General features: G+C 36.1%; 2 protein-coding genes across 4 annotated transcripts; one reads left to right on the forward strand and one right to left on the reverse strand.

The window, feature by feature from the left end:
* Positions 1-173: 173 nt before the first annotated feature.
* On the reverse strand, positions 174-3,002 carry LOC127956909 (FGFR1 oncogene partner 2 homolog). Its single transcript, XM_052555194.1, has 6 exons — positions 2,845-3,002; positions 2,329-2,465; positions 2,140-2,257; positions 1,908-2,050; positions 1,715-1,828; positions 174-739 (listed from the first exon to the last, which is right to left on the reverse strand). The coding sequence occupies exons 2-6, from the start codon at positions 2,461-2,463 to the stop codon at positions 662-664; spliced, it is 588 nt and encodes a 195-aa protein (XP_052411154.1). The 5' UTR covers positions 2,464-2,465; positions 2,845-3,002; the 3' UTR covers positions 174-661.
* Positions 2,346-23,473, forward strand: LOC127956907 (GAS2-like protein 3). 3 transcript variants are annotated; one of them, XM_052555190.1, is made up of 11 exons: positions 2,346-2,493; positions 4,022-4,260; positions 9,640-9,732; positions 10,133-10,187; positions 12,671-12,848; positions 13,893-14,002; positions 14,103-14,241; positions 16,399-16,462; positions 16,944-17,079; positions 18,802-18,909; positions 20,761-23,473. In XM_052555190.1, exons 4-11 carry the CDS (start codon positions 10,161-10,163, stop codon positions 21,748-21,750), a joined length of 1,752 nt encoding a protein of 583 aa, XP_052411150.1. In that variant the 5' UTR covers positions 2,346-2,493; positions 4,022-4,260; positions 9,640-9,732; positions 10,133-10,160; the 3' UTR covers positions 21,751-23,473. The 3 variants fall into 3 exon arrangements, with proteins under 3 accessions (XP_052411150.1, XP_052411149.1, XP_052411151.1); XM_052555189.1 differs by having other exon boundaries at positions 9,643-9,732; XM_052555191.1 differs by lacking the exon at positions 9,640-9,732.
* Positions 23,474-23,478: the final 5 nt, after the last annotated feature.

Below are 23,478 nucleotides of genomic sequence, written 5' to 3' on the forward strand. Positions count from 1 at the left end.
TTGTATATTTAATTATTAGCTCAAAGTCGATGTGAAACATCATTTGCATAGCATTTTATATGCAATATAAATTTACATGCAATAACACATAACTGAATACTTAAAGTTGGTGTTAAAGCTGAAGTGTTGAGTAGTTATTCAATACTCTCAGTGCATGAATCTAGAGAAGGAAATAGCTAGTTCAATGCTTTTAATCACTTCTAATCAATGCTACTTCCTCTATTCACATAGTTACACAGTTACGAACGCAAACAAAAAATAAAAGAAACAAGCTTTTTCATTCAAATAGCACACTGACATTGCCTTTACAAAGTAATGTTCAGGTGAAGTAATCATTCACAATATGCCAGTTTTACCGTTCCAAAAATTGTGTTTTCATGTGGCTGAAACGGTCGATTTGACTTTTCCAGAATGAAGCCATGATGATGAAGAGATGAAAAGTAATCGCATCCCAGTGTTTGACAGATTTCACAGGCCCTTCGTGCAAAACCCTTCATGCAGAATGACTGATGGACATCCAGGTTGCGCAGTGAGTGTGACCCTGTAATGGAGGATTGTGGGATTTGTAGGGCAGCTCTGAATGATGGGAGTCTCTGACGGCCTTTAGCTCTTCCTCAGACTGACGTCTGTGCTTGTGAGCAGCGGCGAGAGAGATGTGATGTCATACGTGTCGTCTCTTCAGCACTAGAAACGCCTGGCGGCTGATTCCCAACAGCTCTCGCAGACCGCTGTTCTCCAGCTGCACAATCAACATCAACATATAAACCATTACAAGTGTCATGTTTATTGCAGCTATAGGCGATAAATGACTCTGTAATCTAGATAATACAATCAGATTTAAAGAAATAATTACTTGTAACTTAATATTACGTTTTAAAATATTCAATAATAATCAGGTAAATAAAATAAACAATAAAAATGTATAATACATTTAAAAAATATATATATATATAATAATAATCAGACTAGAGTTTCTTTGTTATTGAATACATATTATTCACACAATAGCAGTAATTTACTTTTTGTCTGCCAAATCCCTTGGACCTAGAATACTAAATATTTTAACATATGAGATTTAAAATTTATATTATTTCAATAATAAGAGCACCACAATATATTCACAGTTATTGGATGCTGGTTAACAAGTAAAAAAAAAATTATCTAAAATATTTTTGAATTACATAATTTAATATTTTATATCAAACTATATAAAAATTGTATAATGTATAAAATTCATACAAATACTTTATAAAATTAAATGTTTTTATTATTTATTTAATTGTACATTTATATGATTTCATTATTATCTTTTATCCTTTGCTAGCCTAATACATAAGTTTGTTTAATATATAAATTAATGTTTTATACTCTGTTGCTAACACAGAAAGGAATATATTTATCCATGTATTTTTGTATCAATATGACAAGACTTTTAAATCTGTGCGTTAGACAAGTAAATCAAAAGTAACGAAAACGTAGTTGGATTACATTCCCTAAAATGTGTAATCTAATAGATAATGTTACTTACTACAATTTTCTTCACGTAATTCGTAATCGGTAACAGACTACAATTTTTTTTTTTTGTGCTGATCATGACTTCAAGTGATATCAGCCTAATACAACAGTTTATTTTCATCTTTCTTACACTGATTTTGTGCCACGGTTTGCAATATATTTTAATAACAAACACAATGTGGTATATTTAGTGTCTGACCTCCAGACGTTTGATTCGCTCCTCATCCTCACACAGTCGCCCTTCATCCACCTCGATGGCTTTCCTCATTACCGTGGCCATTTCATTTATTATCTCAATGTGTGCCTGCATCTCCTGTGACATAAACACAACGAATGACTATTTGGACATCAGAATTAGAGAGAATCACATACAAATTACCCGCTAGACTGACATTAGTGTGCTGTTCTCTGAGCTGGGTGACAATAGCAGGTTCGTCTTTCTTGCTGGCCATCAGAAGGCGAAACACCTGCTCCCTGTATTTGCTCATGATGAGTGCCAGCGCAGACTGATGCTCCTCCAGTGACATTTGCAGCTCTGATGAGACAAACGAGCATATTTAGATTTAAAAACAGCCTTCAAAAGACATCCAGTGACCGTTTCTAATTGCAAACCCTTTCGAACACCTTTGTTTTCCTGCTGCAGTTCCCGTATTTGCCGGTTTTCCTGTTGGATGCCCATGACCAGCGTGGAGCGGGGCCGGTGTCTCGCCACCTGGTTCAACACCTCAATCTCTTCCTGGTACTGAAAGAACAAGGAACATGAGTAAAACAACTCAGATCCCCATCAGAAAGATTGTGAACATACTCTGATACCTGTTTCATGGCCTCCACTCTCTTGTTCAGCAGCGTGGTTTGTTCGATCAGGATCTCAGCAGCACCGTCATGATCCCGGAGACGCTCTACCAGTGATTTGGCATCGGCCAGCACCTTCTCCAGTGTACAGGTCATTGCTGAAGAGCACAGGAAACACTTGGACTGGTAATTAACTCATGATTCCTTTCATAAACACATCATCTTAAATTCTACAAATGCTTAGATCAGTGGAAAAAGCTGATTTGTTGCAACTAATGCTGTTATGTTGTGGCTTATTTATACAAATAAACGTAACGCTATATGGCTTGAGAAATACTGAAAGGTAACGTTAGGAGTCAAATGTTTTGGTAGAAGCCTAGCATTAGCCTCTACGAAAATAAATCCGATAGCGTTAATTGTTTTTAATAAAATACTAGAGCGTGTAAATAAATACGAATATGAAGCTATAAACACTTCTTGTATTGTTAAATTCTCGAATAAAACCGTGAATAATTTTAAATGAATAGAAAAGCTTACCTTATCTTAGAGAAACTGCTCAGTTGGAACACTTCCTGTTGCTGCGCCCGTGACGTCACGCGCGAGTACTTCTGGGAGATGTAGGCGCTTACTTTCCTCCGTACACTGTCCGCATGGTGGCGCAATGGACAAACTTTCTGAATGTTTAAAGTGCTGTTAGTAACATGAACACGATTTTGTTTATTACTGTAAAACCTTTTGCAAATTTCTTTGGTGAAGCTTATTAATCTCTCAATGTTTGGCCTCATAGTTCCATTTTGTGCATGTCTGATCATGTTCTTTTATTAACTGAGTTTGAGGAAAATCTATAGGTGGAGAGAGGCCAGTTTAATCCCGTGTGACCCAGAGGGTGTAATCAGATTTTACCTGTGCAAACAAATCCTGCCTTGTGATTATGAGTCAGTTTTATATCTAATATTATCCAATCATAACTGTTACAGAGTTTTTGAAATTAAGGGAGGTCCAGGGAGATATTTTGTCTTATGAGAATCACATGACATTTTTATTTTAGTCTTTGCAAGATTGTAATTGCTGAATATAATTTTTATATCATTATATTATATATTTATTGAAAAAAATATTTTATATAATTAAGTCATTTCTAAGTTTTTTTTTCTTTTAAAACAAGCAAATAATCATCAAATAAACTAAGTGCCCTCCTCCCGTCATTTATATATTTTATTTTAATATAAGCAGAGAGAGAGATCTTAAATATTTTATTATAGCATTAATAAGAGAATAATGTGATATTTCGATGTTATTTTATTTTTCAATTTAAAATATTTTAAAATAATTCTTATATAATTATATTTTATATATTATGTATGTTATTATTTTATATAACCACGCAATCTTTTGACTAAATAATTAAATACTGTTTTGAGGAAGTAAAAAAATATATATATATTTTATGATTGGCGCTTAAACTGAAAATTTTCTATATTATGTGTATAATGTTATAATGTTTCAATACATTCTTTTGGTTTTATCTTGGGATATATATATATATATATATATATATATATATATATATATATATATATATATATATATATATATATATATATATATATATATATATATATATATATAATTATTTATTTATGCATGTATGTATGTATGTATGTATGTATGTATGTATATATATAAAACAATCTACTTTTTTCTACTCATGTAGTGCATTGAAACAGGGACTTCCCACTTGCTCTCACGTCCCCGCCCCTTTCCATTGAGTCTTTTGATCTCTGCTCTGATTGGCTGATTTAAACCGCGAATCCTTCTCAACTGAACATTCCAAGACGCGTGCAGGAAAAGCAGCTCCAGCTTCAGCTGATGCGCGTTAACGCGCGCGCACCCCTGCAGCCGCGGAGCGAAGAGAAACAACTACAAACAACTAAATACACACATTGAACTCTGGTGAGTTTATTCGTGTTGTTTTTTCAACCCCAAAATCTCGAAACCGGAGTAGTAGGCCAGGGAGGGTGAGAGAGGACTTTGTTTACTTGGTCATTATATCCTTGTTTTAAAAGATCATTTTATTAGAAAAGGAAATACAATGTCAACAAAGCTGTCTTAAATCATAAAAAGCCGTTTTTTGTTGTTTATTTTTGCCATCTACACTGAAAGAGGAGAATTGTTGAAAAGTCGCATGACTTCTCCATGGAGAATGCGTGATAAATCAGCCAGCGTTTAAAAATACAAAACGCATATTTGCTATAGTGTATCACTTTATAATATATTGAGCTTTAATGGTGTTAAAATTTGAGCTGTCTGTCTCTGAATGTGTCAATTATTAGTGGTGACTGACAGATACATGTTTCTACAGGGACATTGAGATGTTGCCCAAACACGTATCTCATTAAAACGGCTTATTATGAATATCATCTGAGCCTTAGACTGAATGTTATAGCTTCATCTCTCAAAGATGTGTGCTAAATATACATCCAGCTCCAGAGGAGGGGAAAACTGCAGGTGTTTCCTGATGGAAACTGCAGCCATAAAGTTTTCAGCATGTCCTTGAGCTCTGGCAGGGAATTCTGTTTATCACCAAAGATTTTCTTGGTCATGCTGAAGTGCTGTTAACAGATTAAAAAGCCAGTAAAACATTTCAGGAAGCTGAGTTATTTTATGCCTGGCATGTTGTGAATAACTTGCATTTATTTATTGAGTAGACACTTTGATGCCAAGCAGCTTACAATGAGAAAAAACAGATAAACCGTCCGATATTTAAGGATATTTGGACATTTTAAAACCATAGCAATTACTTTTTTATAGATATTGGGTAAAACGTCTGTTGCCACACTTTTGTTGGCATGACTAAACTGACTAGACATAATTTTAACAGTTTTATCCGCAAACCTGCTTTAAAGATATCGTTGTTGGCACTGGCCATTGAAAACCTCTATTAATCAACCACTAATATGGAAACTGTTTTGTTTTTGTTGTTTTTTTACGCATGAGAAAATGCATTTATTCTTTACCCATTGTTTTTCAGTTTGCTTGAGTTTTTATTTTAAAGTTGCAGTGAAACTGAAATAGTGACACTTTTTTTATATATATATATATATATATATATATATATATATATATATATATATATATATATATATATATATATATATATATATATATATATATATATATATATTCTTATGATATCTTCTATCGTTTTCACCAGAAGGTCCAGTTATAAATTTAGTTTTAACATTACAAAACACATGCATAGATGAATTGTTCTCAGTAAGCTCTTGAACATGCATTTAGAAAATATATAGTGAGAATTTCATACTGTCTTTAATTGTATGATTGTTATTTTTGTGTAAACTCATGTAAGCCTCCCCAAAAACACCCCATATCCTGCAACTTTACCACCATCTGTCTGATAAGCTGCATCGGGGGGTTCTTGAGCTTGAGAGGAGGGAGAAGAGAAGGGGGTAAATCCTGAAATAAATGAATGGTGGGATTAATTTCCCATTATCTCGTGCACATGCTGGTCATTGTTATGAATCTTGGATTACTGTTTGTTTATTAATGACCCAGAGCAGATGATTAGTGGGACGGGGGTGCGGCAGACCCTCTGTGCTTGCTGCTGACTGCTTAATTGTTAGTGTCTAACAGCAAGTCATTGCATCACCATGACAACGGCTTCTGTTTACATTATGCCAGGGAGTGTCTCCATTGGTTTTAAGTGCTGGTTTTGCCAGCATTGTTGTCCTGCAATCTGAAATCTAAAGGTTCTTTATTGGCATTGACGGTTCCATTTGGAACCTTTAACCTTCGTGGAACCTTTCCATGATTCATTATGGTGGGAAAAGGTTCTTCAGATTAAAAAAAAAAATTTAACTAAGGACAAAATGGTTCTTTTTAGAGTTGTTGTCTGAAAAAAAAAAAAAAACAAACATTTGGAGCCCTTTTTTTAATGAGTGTGAATCATTGTGGTCTAGTCATTATGTTGAGCTGTGTTGATTGCTTTGTTTTGGTGAATTGAGAGCTTTGTTTTGTAATTGTAGAAGCATGAGAACACCGTTTTCCTTTTTTATTTTCAATAGGGATTATATTTAAAACTGTGTGAAGTGACGTGTCCCAAAATGTGTCATTTCTCTAACTAGACAACATTTTGGGTATTTTACAAGCATGTTTGAACACTTTTGCAGCTGAATGCACCTAATGCTGAGTAGGGAGCTCAAGACACTTAAGCCAGTGTCCGTTAAGTGAACAGTTTACCCAGAAATTAGATTTACTGCCATCTAAGATGTAGATTAGTTTGTTTCTTCATTGGATTCATCGGAGAGTCCAAACAGCTGATAAAAACATCACAATAATCCACACCACTCCAGTCCAGCAATGAATGTCTTGTGAAGCCAAAAGCTGCATGTTTGTAAGAAACAAATCTATCAAGACGTTTCTACATTCTAAATGTTCCTTACGGCTAAAATATGAGTCCATAATCCATAATATGACTTCCTCCAGTGAAAAAAGTCCTTCAACTGTTGTCTCTCACAACAAAATATTCACAACAATACATATTTTTTTTGAACTGTTTTGGCTTGTAAATGCTGCTTGATCTGTGCATTTATTTTAATTTTTTTCAGATGAGATGATTATTATTACTTATTTTTTTACTGGAAGGAGCATTATGGATTATCGACTCGTATTTTAACAGTTTGAAGTTAAAATATATTTTTTTCCTTACAAACATATTTTTTCGCTCTGAAGACATTAATTTATGGACTGGCCTTGTGTGGATTGCTCGTGAATTTTGCGATGTTTTTTTTTTCCAGCTTTTTGGACTTTCATTCTGACGGCACCCATTCACTGCAGATCATCCATTGCTGAACAAGTGATGCTATGCTACATTTCTTCAAGTCTTTGATTGTGCAGAAAAAATAACTTTAAAAGTGTGATGTGTTCATGGTTTTTTAGATAACTGTTCCAGAGCTGGTGGCAGGTGTATAATGTACAGAGGGGGTTTACTCTGCTTCACGGGGGATGGGCTTTTGACCGATGGTTTATCGGACGCCCATCCTATCTGGGACCATTCATTCTGTATGTGTGTGTTGATGGCTCTCTGTACTAATGAAAGCAACTGACAGGCCAATTAAGATCACAAGCAATGCCAAAAGAGCAGAAAGGGGAGGGGCTTTGATTGATGGCCAGCTATTTTTGGGACCCATGTGCAAGCCACTGGTGCACATACATGCAAATAAACACGCATTTATGTGCCACGTGTCGACTCACGTCTAGAGGGAGGAGCAGCCGGCCAACAGGGATGCGTCTGGAAGCGTGATCCTCTTACGTGATTATGTGGTGTCCTGAAGAGCCATGTGGACACCCCCATTCCTCGCTCCCTTTGTGTCGTCGCATTTAATTAAAGCGACAAATCGACTGTAACTCACGCAGACGTTCATTATAGTAGGATTACAACGTTAGAGTGCTTTGTGTTTTGTCTGATGTTTCACCCAGCCTCATTTCTGCAGCACGTCACTGTCTTGTGTTTTTTTGTGGGTGTATCTTTTTTCAGGGCGAAGTTTAAGCGAGTAGATCGTCTGCTGAGAAGTTACTCATGCTTTTATAAAAAAAAGATAAAACATGAGTAATAGAATTTTAATCCAAAAAGTGCTGAACATTTCCATCAAAGCGAATGTCATGTTACATAAAAAATTGTTATATACTAGACTCATGTACTAGTACATATAATTATTCTGAAGTCATACTATACTTAATTTAAGTCATTATTCTTTGTTGATTTTTTTTTTTTATTCAACTTCAAGTTTATTGCAGCTATTTGTTGCTGTCTACTTTTAAGAATTTAAGAAGTTATATTCAGTTAAAAAAATATAGGAAATATATGCTTGGACTGAAAAATTAAATAGTTGTGCTTTTAGTGCAATCCTTTCATTTATGCAAAACCATATAGTTTTAAATGGTGTTCTTTGATGTTCCGTGAAACTTATAGGGAAAGAATTAATCGAATTTTAAGTACTTTTCCATCAAAGTGATTTCAAATTAAACGGGGACTGTATAAAAGTGAATTATAAAACCAAATCAGACTCATTTACTAGATTCTAGAACATGTAATAGTTTATTAGCCATTATTTGTTATTATTTATGTTTAACCGCTCTGTCACTTTCTATTTTTGAGAATCTGACAAATCAGATTCTTGGAATTATAAGGTTTATCTGCATTCCGAGTAGTTTTGAGATATTGACCTTCAAAGCTTTTGCATTCCATTCGACTGTCTAGATAGAAACGTTTTGTTTTTTTTAGATAAAAAGTCTCAAAACAACATTAAAAATTATGTAAATCACATAATATAAGTAAGTTGTCACAGAATAAGAATACGTGAATAACTAATTTTGGACAGAAATGTCAGATACTTAGAACCTTACAATTCCAAGGGGACGAATTGTAATCTTCATTTTCATAAAAGGAATTATGTAATTTAGGCTGAAACTTTAATTAGACATGTCTTAATGTCATTTAAATTCTTCACCAATTTTAAGTCATCATTTACTCATGCTGTCCCTTTGAAGCTTGTCAGCTATTTGTCACCATCTACTTTTGCAATCTGCTAAATATCTTCTAGTCTGAAAAAGATAATTGCATGTTTTGGAACAACGTCAGTGAGTAAATGATGACGGTGTTTTAATTCAGACAGAACACCCTTTTTCCTTTAAAGAGACACGGTTCATTTTAGAGGCACACTCTGTTGTAAATAAACACAGAGCAGTTGGACGTGTCTCTCGGTCAGTTTGTCCGTTAGTGACGGACTCTTTCCACCGGCAGTTATGTTCTGACAGAGGAATGTGGCCCTTGAGACCCGGAGCCACACTGCCACCCACTTCATAACCCACAGACATCAATTCTGGGTTTGTGTGTCCTCCGCTGTTCTCCGCAGCTTGACATTTTGTGGGCTTGAAGTGCACACAAGACGGGCTTGATTTGAGCTCTCCAGCTGTTCCTCCAGTAATTAACTAGTTCTCTCCCTCTCTGTGGTTTCTTGTGTCTGGGTGAAGAGAGAAAGCGATTGTTTATTCTCTCGGTGCCCTTCAAAAAATGTTCAGATTCTTTTGTGTGCTGTCATGGAGGAGTTTGTTGTGAAGGATTGAGTGCGAATGAACCTTGGACTGTGTGTGTGAGTGTGTGAGTGAACGAGGGGGTTGTAACAATAGGACCATTGTAAATGCTTGGCTGGGATTGGATGGGGGTTTGCTGAGCGGCTTCATTAGTCAATCTGTGTTTCCCTCTCTCTCTCTCTCTCGTGCGTGCTCGTATCCTCTGCCATCGGTTCGTAGCAGGAGTGTGTGGTGGGATATACTGCGTTGAGGTGTTCAGGTGGATTGTCTGCTGGCAGCTGGACTGGATTCGTCTCTGCGTGTGTTTCTCAGGTGAGCGTCTCTCACTGAGGAGATGATGAAGATTTATGATTCACATGAGTGTGTCACTGACAAGCATGTATGTGTGTGTGACTGTTATTGTGTGAGTGTTAAGTGTGTGAGTGTGTGTTTAAGGAAAGGAGACGTTTGCTTTGTTTCCTCAGCTGTGCTTCTGTTGACTGAACTGTCTTAATCTTGCTGCTTGCTCTCTGGTTTTTGGTCACAGTGATTTTCACAGTGATTATTAAACATTTAACAGTGAGCCGCAAGCGATATTATCCATCCTGCGATGGGACGGACAGCGTTTAAGTGGAGTAAACTGACATGAACTGTATGTGTTTGTGTTTAGTTACAGGAAATAACTGGCGCGTCTGAGTCTGTTTTAACAGCATTTTATCGGTCTCTCTTTCAGAATGTGGACGTGAATCTCTCTTTAACCAATGATGGCAGTTCAGGCTGGTTTACAGGTATGCAACTTTATGAATTTATGCTTTTGTATATGTGCTTTTGCATGTTTATAGAATTGGAGGGAGAGTGGATTCGTACCTGCATCCCCAAGATCAGCTTTTTGTGTGTGTGTGTGTGTGTGTGTGTGTGTGTGTGTGTTGCAAGCCGCTGTGTCACTGATAGTTTGAATATGGTTTTAGAAGAAAATGATGTTGGTGATGTTGTGGGTCAAGATCTTAGCTAGTTAAAGAAGAGTTTCATGTTGAGATGGGTGATTGACAATAAGTCAAACCATAATGGCATTGTCCTATGGTGCGACTAATACATACTCCATGTAACATTTGAAAGACGGATAAAATAATTATTTCATGTTATGGCAGATATCAAAATTCTATACTCTGTGTCAACATAAAAAAATAAAAATATAACTTTAAATGCTGCGTAACAAACATTTTGTACAGTTTGGATTGGAATGGATGACATTAATTTATAAAAATGTTTTTAATGCTACATAAACATTGTAATGAAAAATGTATTAATTTGGATTAATATGGGTTACTTTTAGCACTGTTATTGAATCAGTAGTATTTATAAGATCAACTGTAAGTGAATGTTATGTGACTAAAAAGCTAATCTAAATGTAAAATTGAGCATTAAATGCATGCACAAATGTATATCTAATAATGACTAATACTAAATACATTTTCTTAGATCAATTGATAATTTAAGAAAAATGGTGCATCTCTAACCTTCTTCATGCACTACACACACATACGTTTAAGCTTTTATCTGTTGAAAAGAGCTACTCAGATACACCTGCTCTTTTCTTAGAGGAAACCTGACTCCATACGGCTCCAGGGCAATATTTCCCGCCACTCGTGTTCTAAATCGCTTTGAATTTGATGTTTGAATGTTAATAATCTGTTGAACATTCCAAATAGATAATCCTAGACATGTTGTTGATTTTACACCATCCTGTCTGAGTCTGAAGTGATTGGTAATTCAGAATGTGTCCATCAAGTGTGAACCGACCACATTATGTAATGCTATTGCAACATTTGTGTGATTTGATTGAACACGCCAGACTGTTTGCATTTGAGTTAACAACCATAAGTGAGAATTAGAGTGGTCCGCAAGCAAACACTTGACAGCGCATTTCAATAAAAGTTTAACCAAGCAGAGCTGACCGTAATCTTCTATGGAATGGTAATCTTGGATATTTTATATAATATGAATAAAACACCCCCACGTGGAAACGCTTTCCTGTTTAATTAGTCAGGCTTTGTGCACAAGCAGAAGAAACACTCCATATGTGTGTTAGTAGGAGCCTGGAGCTCTCGCTCGCTCTGTTCCTCATGGGAGTTTGATGCATGTGTGGGAACAGCAGGGTTCATGTACAGAAAGGGTTATGGGATTTCCCTCGGAGTGGGCTGCCTATGTGTTTTTTTTTTTTTTTTTAATAAATGGTTATTTTGTTTTTGTGTCATTCCCAGCACAGCAGTGTGATTTAGGCTCTTTTAAAGACCTGGTCGTACAGAGTATTGGTAAATGTTTTCTATGGTTTTGTGGTTTGTGTGTTTCAAACAGATGTTTTGCATCAGCCTCGGTCAAGTCACATTCATTTCTATAGTGCTTTATACAATACAGACTGTTTTAAAGCAGCTTTGAAGTAATAAACAAATAAATTAACAGAATTAATGGTCAGATTCTTGAAATATGAGACAAATCCAAATTCTGCTATAAAACAGCTCTAAAAGACAATAGTGTTATAGTTGGTTCAATCCATGTTTGTTGCAAAATTAATCCATTATGAAACTAATTTGATTTAGCTATAAAGCAGCTCCCCAAGTAAAAATGTTCTTATAGTTTTGAATAAACATTCTTCCAGTAATATTAATACGCTCTTTCAAAGTTATCTGGTGTTTTAATAATGTTAGGAGAAAAGCATTATTTATACATTGTTAAACATTTTAGGTGGACGTTTGTGTAACATTTGTAAAAAAAAAAAATTGTACTGCTTATTTTGGAACATTTCAGAAAACATTTGAAAGTAACATTCATATAATGATTGCATAATTATAAAATGCAATGTTTCCTTAACGTTGGTGTAAATGTTTTTAAAACATTTAACAAAAAATTTTTTTATGACATTGTCACTGTCCAGGTCAATTCAGTGCAGTCAAATCAATAAAAGAGTCTTTTAATAGTAGTATTACTCCTACTCATGGTGACGGGTTTGTTTGAATACTTCAGCATGTTTGTGTGAAGTTCTCTTATGAGAGGGTTGTTTTATATAAATGTTATTACTCTTTGTTTGATTAGTCGTGTTTGTTAGGGCTTGGGTGTTTGCAAACTGCCTTGATCTCAGCAGGGTCTCCGTCTTTCCGGAGAAAGAGCGTGGAATCTGTGTGAGGGGGTCACTGTGGCCCCAAGACAGTTTTGTGTGTTTCTCTGTGCACATGTTGAACTGTCTAGTTTCCCTCTTTCTCTCGCTCTCTCTCAGGCTTGCTTCGGCGAGAAGTTTGATGTCCCGTTACAGAGTCCTCGCGGCTTGCGCTCTCCCCGGCCCGGCCCGGGTCTGACTGATGTGTTCCAGTTTGACCAGTGGTTGGCCGTACGGCACGAAGCCACGCTGGTGCCCATGCAGGAGGATCTGGCCATCTGGCTGAGCGGCATGCTGGGTAAACCTGCTAACGCAAAACAAGCCTCTCTCAGTGTATGAAAGCAAAAAATTACTGCTATTATTAGTCTAAATGTCTTTTCCTTTCGTCTGTCAAATTACTAAAACCCAAAGACTCGTATATCAAGCAAAGAACTGTGGGAAACAACGTTGCTCTCGTATAACAGTGATATACGACCCCCGAAACAAGAACTCAATCTTTTGGTCTTTGTAGAATAATGGAGGGTGTTACCCTTATACCTGTCTGTCCACATGCTGAGCATGTTCACCGGGGCCAAAGAACGCTCACCCATAAACCTATTGCTCGGTTTGTTTTTTTTTTTTAACATTAAGTCCTTGTAATCCTATAGTCCTCTTTCAGATAATACACTAAATGCGTTGTGGAATTTGAACAAAGTACTCTAAATATGACTGTTTTGTGCTGTTGACCTTGTTTATTATCTACTGACAGGGTATTGGAGATTGTGGCGTGATAGGTCTGAATTTTATTTGTTGTTCGTAGTTTTCAGTCACGTGACTGATGTGGAGACCTGGAGGACAAAACAGTCATAGAAATGCAGCATAGGCCTGTCAATTTTACATGTATGCCTTTAGCAGATGCTTTTATCCAAAGCAACTTACAAAAGAACACCGCTATTCGTCTGCAAGAGGCAACTAGATAAAGGCAAGATTAGGCAAGCTACAAAAGAGGAGAACAGAGGGAGTGAAGGTTTAGGAAAGTAAGTTTTTGCCTCATTGTAAAGGTTGTCTCGTTCCAACTTGTCCTTAAAAGTGCTCCGTGTAATATTTTGGCTGTACTAAAGAACAAAAACCAAATTTGCAGATATTAAAGAAATGTGCCAAGTTCACACATTTGTTTCTCCAAAAAAAAAAAAAAAAAAAAAAAAAAACACCGCTACAGCCAGTTATTCTAATGAATAATATGAAATGTGTGTTCTGTGTCAGAATGTCTTTTTTTTTTTTTTTTTTACCTGTGTGACTCCGCCCACTGCCAGTTTACCCAATAGAATTTTGTCATTGGAAACAGATATTTGTGTTTTCGTAGGTGAGCAGGTGACACCCGAATGCTTCATGGAGGAGCTGGACAACGGTGTTAAACTGTGTCGTTTGGTTGGAATTCTTCAGAGTAAAATCCCACAGGATTCGGAAACACAGGTGCGTAAGGAAGGTGTGATGTGTGGTGGCCGGCGATACAGCTCGGATAACCGCAGGAGTTACGCTTCATGTGTGATTTACGTCTCTGTTTTGTTAACAGCTGCTGTCAAAGAGAATCCAGTTCAAGAAAAACGCCTCCCCTGGATCATTTTTCGCTCGGGACAACACAGCAAATTTTCTGTCCTGGTGTCGTCACGTAGGAGTGGACGAGACATATCTGTTTGAGTCTGAGGGTTTGGGTAAGAGATCTTTTGATCTGGTGTCTAGGTGCAATGTATAATTAATTCCCCGCTGTGGTTAACAGTTAAGTTATTGTAATATTCATCCATGAGCAGAACTGGATGTTTTGTGCATCGCCTAGTTTCTACTTGTACTTCTCAACTTAATACGTTTACACCATGCAGTTTATTTTATGAAACGCCCAATGTTTCAAACTTTTCCACTTTTCCATTAATTTTCATAATACAATTCTGTTGTGCACAAGCTTATTCAGCTTTATTTCCCTTTTTTTTTCTTTTGATTCAAATATTAAAGGATTAATTAAAATAATATTTTATGCATTTATGTGTTTTATGGTTTTTAGTAATGCATTTACAAACCATAAAACACATCACAGAATTTCGGAAAAGATGATCAACAATTCATAGTATTGTTAATATTTTAATAGTATATTCATTTGTTAAAATTGTATGACTTCACTTAATTAGACATTTTTGATTATTAAAATTTAATTAAGGCATTAAAACAGAATACACTAAAATTAAACTGGAAAATTGAATTTTGGAAAAAAATAAAGCAATTCATAGCATTGTTTAAAATGTTAATAATATATTGTTAAAATTTTATAAATTCACTTAATTAGTCATGCCTTTTGATTGCAAAAAAGAATAATAAAATAAAGCTTTAAAACATAATCCAAAAAAATAAACCAAAAAACAGAAAAATGTACAAAGTAAAAAAAAAAAAAAAAAAACTACTGGCTTCATAGATCTGCATGCTACGATTCATGATTATTTTTATATCAATATTACAAGAAACATTAGACTGGGTTGAAAGGTTTGGAGCGGCTCTCCAGATTAGATAGACTTCACCTGTCTCTCAGTATCAGTCCATTAGAACTGGACTTTAATCATGTTGGTTAAATTAATGTATTTAAACCGAGACCAGCGTCCTTCTGTCGGTCCTCTGTGCTAGTGTGTCTCTCTCTGAGCTGTTTAACAGGCCGTAATCGTTTCAGAGGATTTGTGGCCGTGTACGTCAGTTGAGCTGCGGCCCCGCACGTCCCCAGCTCTCCGATAATCTGTGATGTTAATGAGTGCGAGTGATCTGGGGTGTAAGTCATTAACCTGACGGCCCTAAGGCTTGCTGTCCTGAAGAGCACCAGTTATCAGTCGGTGTGTCACCGTGCATTATGGGATGCAAACTGACAGAACTCAGTGTGACCTGTAATCGGGCTGGTGTGAGAGAGGGGACAGCAAGTTTCCAAACCCAAATGAATTTCAGTGGTGCATGTGGCTAAAACTGAGACTTTCTTGAAGTTGTTTTTTTTTTTTTTTTTTTTTTATGTCTTGAGATTTTTTTTTCCAAAATTATTATTGGCTGACCTGTTTGCATTGAAAATACTTTTAATACTTAGTTAAAAGTTTAAATAATGATCTTTTTGGATTTTTAAGACCCGAAATTATGACTATCTAGTACTTTTTACATTTTAAATGTGATTTTCATTATATAAACCATTCAAGTCAAGACACTACAGTCAAAACCATTTTTTTTCATGCACTGGCCATTGGCTTCCATAACATGTCTTCTTTCAGACTAGTGGAACGTAGTAAACATTTTAAGTCAATTTCTTTCTTTCTTTCTTTCTTTCTTTTTTATTTACTGGTGACGGTATTTTCTGATTCATGAAGACCTAAAAAACATTTGACTCTTATATAGCAAAATAAAACAAGCATTTCAAACCTTCCCAACCCCCCCATATTAGATTCTTGTTTTGGAAATATATGCAAATGTGTGCATATGTAATTATATAATGAATAATTTTGCATATTTAAACAAAATTTCAGAAAATAGAATTATTAAATGAAAATGCATTTATATGAACAAACGGCTATATGAAGCAAAGTTATAATCATTAAGTAAAAATATTTTTGTTAATTGAAATAAGGATGACATAAAATTATACTTTTTGGATGAAAAGCTTAAAAATAAAATTTATTTGAAGTTTAAGTCAAAGCACCATACTTTGCATATTTAAAAAATATTGTGTTTTAATGTACTAGGATTAATAGTTTGCATGTGGTACCGGTTATATCTGTAGCCTTAATAACTTTTGACAATGAATGATTGCTGGGTAATTATGGTAACGGCTCTCCCTCCCTTCCTTTCTTCCCCAGTCCTGCATAAAGAGCCGCGGCAGGTGTGTCTGTGTCTGCTGGAGATCGGGCGGATCGTCTCCAGGTAAGAGAACCGGCTCTGATGATCCCACAGGTGACAGATGTCAGATTGTGCTTTGGGGTCAGAGGTCAGGGGCTGCTTTAGGGGCTTTAAAGTTGGGTGGAGGGCAAATTTACAGGGATTTCACAGGATTTAATTGGCTTCAGTGCTTAGAGCAGCTATTGTGCTGTAGAGAATCTAAAACAAATCTGAATTTCTAGAATTACACAACAGTGACTGTAAGTAAGGGCCTTATTTTGCAATAATGAACATCTGAATTTATATTATCTTGACTATTACCTCGAAACTTACCAAATAAATAAAAAAAAATCTGATTTGAGTTTGACATAATTTTATTATTTATGGCATTTAATGGTCATTATAGCAAAGTTAAGTTAAATTGTGATTAGCTGACCAGGACAAAAACCCAAATAAACATGTAAAACGTTATAATTTACTGTTAGGACAGTGTTTTGATGGGTTTTTTGTTTGTTTGTTGGTCTAGGTATGGGATCGAACCTCCGGTTTTGGTTAAACTGGAGAAGGAAATTGAACTGGAGGAAAGTCTAATGATGACGGATCACGTGTCTCCAGTAAAAACATTCACTGTGTGCTGTCAGCACGGAGCCCTGTATCACGCCGTGAGTAACACACACTGTAGCACACTAAGGTCAGGCTTTTAGTTTGAGTTGAATTATGATCCTAGATTTTTAAAGTTTGTAAACCGTATGTATAGCTGGATCTGTATACATGCATTTTCTAGATGACAACCTGCAAAATGTGCAATATTCAACAAGACAAGCTCTGTGTGTGTGTGTGTTAGTGTTGTCAAAAGACCCAGTATACTTCAGTACCATGTCGGTACTAAAAAAATGAAAATGTCACTGTACCAGGTTTCTTTAAGTACCTGTGGTATGGAGTACCCGATCAACCCGGTTCTCGATGCATATCGCTATGATTTCCACTAAGCAGAAAATGCTGACGTAATCTCAAAATCCAGTCATGAAAATGAAATTTACATTTTAATATAGACAGTCACAGAATTTGTCAAAGTTAGCATAAATTAATCAAATCAAATCTCCATATGCACCAGTATCTGTAAATGTTAAGCCGCAAAAGTTGGTTGAAATATGAATCCTGCATGTTCTGCGCGTCTCTGTGTGAATGAATGAATGGTTTGTTTACAAAATGTTTACATTTTTACAGTAATTTCAGCATCTGACATCTCAATGTGGACATAAATATTAGTATTAAAAAAAAAAAAGTATTTTGTCACGGAAGTATTTTTTTTAATTATCATATTTTAGTGTTTAGCTTTGGTACCGAAATTGGTACAGAGAACCGTGGATTTTCACTGGTATCTGTACCGAATACTGACATTCTGGCACCGTTACAACACTAGTGTGTGTGTGTGTGTGTGTGTGTGAGAGAGAGAGAGAGAGACAGAGAGAGAGATACTAGGCGTTTCTCAATGTCAAGGAAGGATCCTCGGAAGCCAGAATTTCGAGGATGCTACATCATTGACGTCTGTCGAAGAACTGTTCCAATGTCGAGATCCTCGGAATTTCAACCAAGGACTGAGTCCTCCTTTCGAAAAATATCCCATTCAACAATTGTTAACTTGGTTGCGTCACCGGCATTTCTTTTATAAATAACTAGTTAAGTTGTCCAAAGTAATTTAACGTTAATATTATACCATTCACAGCATTATTCAAACGGACCTTTTCACTGACGTAATGACGCAATGACGTGCACTTGCTAGCCTGTTCCTATGCTATGCTATGCTATGCTAAAGAGGAGCCTCGCCTAGCCTCTGAAGGAGACTTGGAAGGACCAGTCCTGCCAAGGAAGTATCCTTGACATTGAGAAACGCCAACTTTTTCCCTCAATTAAAATAACTGAAAAAAAAATAAAATGTTGAAAATATACAAAAAAAATAAAATTGTATATAATAATAAAAAAACAATAATAGTATCTCAATGATACTAAAATAAGACTGGCTTAATCTGAAATATTGTAAATGTTCAGGAATATTACAGGTTTGAAGAAAATGTATTTTATTTGTCAGATTTTTTTGCATGATGAGGCTCCGCATCCTTCTTCGTTCTGACCCAGTTATCACACATCTCCAGTTCAGTTTATTGTTTGATGAGTGTGTAAACAGCAGCTGTTGTTTAGAAACATGCTTCATATCGGGGACCAAATTCACTGTCACTCAGCCAAATAATCAGTGGGACTTCCTCGGGTCCTGAGTTCAGTGCTAAAAGTTCATACATCCTTTACAAACTAGCTGTTAGCTTTCCATCTTGCAAATGAGTAAATTTTTCTCTCATTTCACCCGAACAAACTCTTCTGATTTGTAGGATCGTGCGGATCAGGACGACCCTCCTTGTAACTGCACACAGAAGTTTTCCATCGAGTATCTGTCTGAGGGACGCTACAGGCTCGGAGACAAGATCCTGTTCATCAGGGTAGGAGCAGCTTTTAGAGACTATTTTACCAGTCTTTAAAGCCACAATAAAGTGGAAGTAGCAACAGATCTTTTCTTGCATATTGTGATATATCCGAGTCTAAAAGATCAGAAATGATAACTGTAGGGTGGGACTTGGTTCTGTGTATCAGCTGTTGATTGGATTTTGAAATGTGGGCGTGGCTCTGTAAAGTGGAGGCGGGGTTTAAGAGCACTAGCTGTTTAGAAAAGCCCTGCAAAGATAAGTGTCTTTCACTGGAAGATCCAGTTCTGACATTTTGATCCAAACGAAACATATGCATGGATAAATTGTTCACATTCATCTACCAAGATCTGTAAAATGCATTTAGAAAGTAGGTAGGATGAATTTTCATTTCATGCTGATTATAAGAATCGGCACTGTTTTACATGATCTTGTTTTCATTCTGTTAAAATCACACTGCAGATAAACCGTATGCAAACACGCTCATCCGAGCACGCTTGGCTCTCATTCACAACCACTGTAGCAATCCGCTAAAGCCAATCTAGTTTGTTTAACCAGCATGTCCTGAACTGTCATAACATTCGCTGACACAGACACACACATCCAGATTAGGTAGAACATGCACATACACACAGACGCCGTGTGAACATGTTCTTCCTGATTAAACAGTGAGGTCAAACCACGTGGCAATAAATCAAGCCAGTTTAATAGAGTTGCAACAAAAATGAACCGTTTTGGAGGAAGGAAATCATCTCTTCCTTATTACTGCTGGTTATAGCATGAAATAAACGTGAATGTGTATATTGAACTAAACCGTACAACTAAGTGAAATTATTCATGTCTCATGTAATTGTTCAGTCAGTGTCCACAGAAAGACAAAAACATCAGATTTACCTCAGAAAAGTCATTCAATATCCATAAACTCATTATTTAGTTAGCTTATAAAATAAAAAAACTCTAGAGAGGAGCATTATGATAAATATTATGCACTAAATTACGGTTTTCTTAGATTTTTACTTTTCCTGTTGACATTAATGTGTATAAATCTGTCAGGAAAAACAGCCTTATATTGCAGACATTTTTTTTAATGTTTGTATTTCAACAACAAATTAGTTGAAACATAATTATACAATGAAAAAGTTCATATAAAACTGGCTAATGTGCAAGTTATATGTTAGTACAACTTAATTACATGCTGATTATTAAATCAATTAGATGAATCGATTATAAATATATATTTGAGTTTTGATAACTTTGGTTTTGTGTAAAAATTGCTTTCGGTGCATCAATTAATTTTTTTTTATTTCTGTGTTGATTATTCAGTTTAATTGATTATTAAATACATTTTTAGAGAAACATCTAATATGTAAAATTTAATAATAACGTCTTCTACATATTTACATACATACACAATTTACTTTTTTTTTTTATTTAAATGTGGATTATTAAATTTGATTTAAATAAACTTTTTTGGTTAAATTAACTAATAACTGTTTTGTTTTTTTATTTACATGTTTAAATACTGAACTCTTAGTTTTAATTTGAGTGTTTTTTTATTTGATTAAGTATAATTGATTAACTTTTTTTTGTTTTTGGCTAATAAAAACTAAAACATTGCCTAGTGCAATTTACCTATTTATATGCATTTAAGAGTTTTTTTTTTTTTTTAATTTAATAATTGATTATTAAATATTTTATTTTCTGTTTTTGGTTAATAAAAACTGTATTATGTTAAGTTTGCATATTTATAAACATCTTTAGTTTTCATTTGGGTGTTGATTTATTAAGTATATTTGATTATTAAAAGGTAATTTCGGTGCATCACTAGTATTCATTATATTGCTTACTAATTAAAATCCTCCCTCTTAGATGCTCCATGGCAAGCATGTGATGGTACGTGTCGGTGGAGGTTGGGACACTCTGAAAGGGTTTCTGATGAAATACGACCCCGACCGCGTGCTGCAGTTCACCACTCTGGAGCAGAAGATTCTAGCCTATCAGAAAGGCCCGTCCGGCTCAGGCCCCGCCCACAGCTTGCAGGCCACACAGCCGCCCACGATGAACCCCATCGCAGCCGTTAACCTCCTCCCAGAATCATCCTCTTCATCGTCATCCTCCACAACATCTGTGTCCAAACCCAACACGCCTACACCCGCGTCCCGTGGTTTCACCCAGTCGCCCGCTTCCACGCCCTCAATGCCTCGCAGAGCCGCGGCACCCAAGAAGATTTTTCACACGCCCACCGCTTCACCAAAAATGACGCCTCTTTCATCACCCGTCCCGAAAAGAAGCCCGCTTCCCCAGTCCACCCAAAAAGCCCCTTCCGCTGGATCCAAGACCAAACTGCGTCCGCGTGGATCTCCGACTCAGCCTCGCAGTCCCATCTGTCCCGAACCCACCTGCAAGCTGCCTAAACCTTCAGCACCACCGACATCTGTGCAAAAACCGGCCCGTCGTGACGCACGCCCGCCTCCGGCACCCATCCGCTCGCAGCTCGCCCAGAGACGCCCTCCTTCCCCTGCCTCCGCCCTGCACATAGAGTCCAGGGAGCGTCGTCCTGCTTCCCCTTGCTTGGTTTCAAATAACCCCAAACAGACGATTCCTCTCCCAAAACCTTTCAAGAGTAAATCCTTAGAGCAGAACACAGCTGCTACACGAACCGTTGCGTCTGTCAACGCTAAAACAACCCTCAGGAAACCTCTGGTCAGCAGTAACCCTCCCGTCCAGACGCCCGCTGTGAGCAGCACTACTAAACCAGCGCCCAACAGCACTACCCACAAATACACAGCACGGACTAAACCCAGCAAACGTGACGAACCCTATTTTGAGATGAACAATAAGAGAAGGGTAAAGAACTAAGAATGCTGGGATATGTAGCGTCACGCTTCACATACGGATTTATTCGGATGCCATAATTAATTTAAAGTGAAAATGAGGCTGTGATGTGATTGTTGTATTTTTTAAATGTTGAAATTACATTTTTAAGATAGGCTAAGGCTATATATCTAGCCCAGCTATGAAAATGAGACTTTTAATTCAAAACAACCTTTTAAACATAATGCACATCTGTGTTTGACAGCCTCATCATTTTCATTTACGTTAAGTTAATTATGACATCTGTTTGTTTGTTTGTTTGCTTTGCATCGGTCAAAACTTCTCCGGCTTTCATTTGTGCTGGGATATATAGAGGGTCAGGCTTCATATACAAATGTGTTCAGATATTATATTTAATGTAATTTAAATAAAAACGAAGCTGTGACGTGTGCAGTCCATTTAATTGGGTGTCTGTTGTAAACATTGCAAATACGTTTCTAGTGGCCAAGCTATTTAAATTAGGTTTTTAATTCAGTACAATTAAATGCACTGCACATCTGTCTTTAACAGCCTCTTTGTTCATTTAAATTAAACTAAATTAGCCATAATCTGTTTCTTGGCATCTGTCAAAATGTTCATCTCAAGCTTTCATTTGTGCCATCATCAGGTTATGCCTCGGATACATTTTACACAAATTATCACATTTTTTTATTCTTCTTTAGCTACTGTAATTATCATTATTTTAGCTAAGAGTTTAGGAAGCATTTATAGGTTTAGTTTAAGTGTTTGAAATTATGCACGGTTATGCAAAACCCATATCATCATCTTTTGTTTAATCTCCGTTACTTTTTTATGTGATCTGATTTGACTCCTGATTGGGTTATAAATGTATTAGTATTACTTATTGATACCGTAAATCATTTATTCACTGTATGTTAATGTATTCTGAGCTCATAAGAAACACTAGAAGAGTGTTGGGAAGGTAAAGCGGTAAGTGTGTGTGTGTGTGTGTGTTTAAACTAATGTCTGTCTTTATGTATAATGTGCTGCGGGGCACACATGCAAAGGTCTGCTGTTCTGTATCCACTTCATATTTACATTGAGAGCACTGTATTACATAAGAGACATATGTAGATGAATCCACTCTTGTTGTCTGACACCCCATAATATGCAGAAACACCTCTCTATGGCAACCAAAGCGAAATTCATGTTTGAATCTTGTATTGCATCATTTTAGAGCACATTTTAAAAACTATTTTAGAGTATTTAGGGTTTTTCGACGTGCCTTAAATTTGTGTTTGTAGAAATAAAGGTGTAGTTTCTTATCAAACGCACTTGAAGAACTGTGTTTAGTCAGGATGGTTAGTTTGGCAGGTACTGCGGTTTAATTTGTATGTTTTAAGTTGGTCAGACAGCCAGCTGTTACTAAAAGAAATGCTACCTCCTTTACGCCACACGAATACTACTGACTCAGTCATGCCCAAAAACACCTGAGCTTTTATTACACTGTCCAAGACGATGCTAAATATTTTCCAGTTTATTCAAGAGTTACAGAAAGGTTATTATAAATATAAATTTTACGTTTAAGGGTAATTGTTCTCTTTTTTTCGGATGTGGTTCTTTTAATTATATATTTGTGCGCCAGATCGTGTGAGAGAGATTCTTCCAGCACTTTAAGAAAAAGTTTGTTTTGAATGTAGCTTATTTTCGTTGTTTTGTTTGTTTGTGTCTTTGCATTCTGTCAAATAAAGATCTATACAGTGTATAATCTGC

Source organism: Carassius gibelio, chromosome B4 (assembly GCF_023724105.1).
Source record: "Carassius gibelio isolate Cgi1373 ecotype wild population from Czech Republic chromosome B4, carGib1.2-hapl.c, whole genome shotgun sequence".
NCBI lineage: Eukaryota > Metazoa > Chordata > Actinopteri > Cypriniformes > Cyprinidae > Carassius > Carassius gibelio.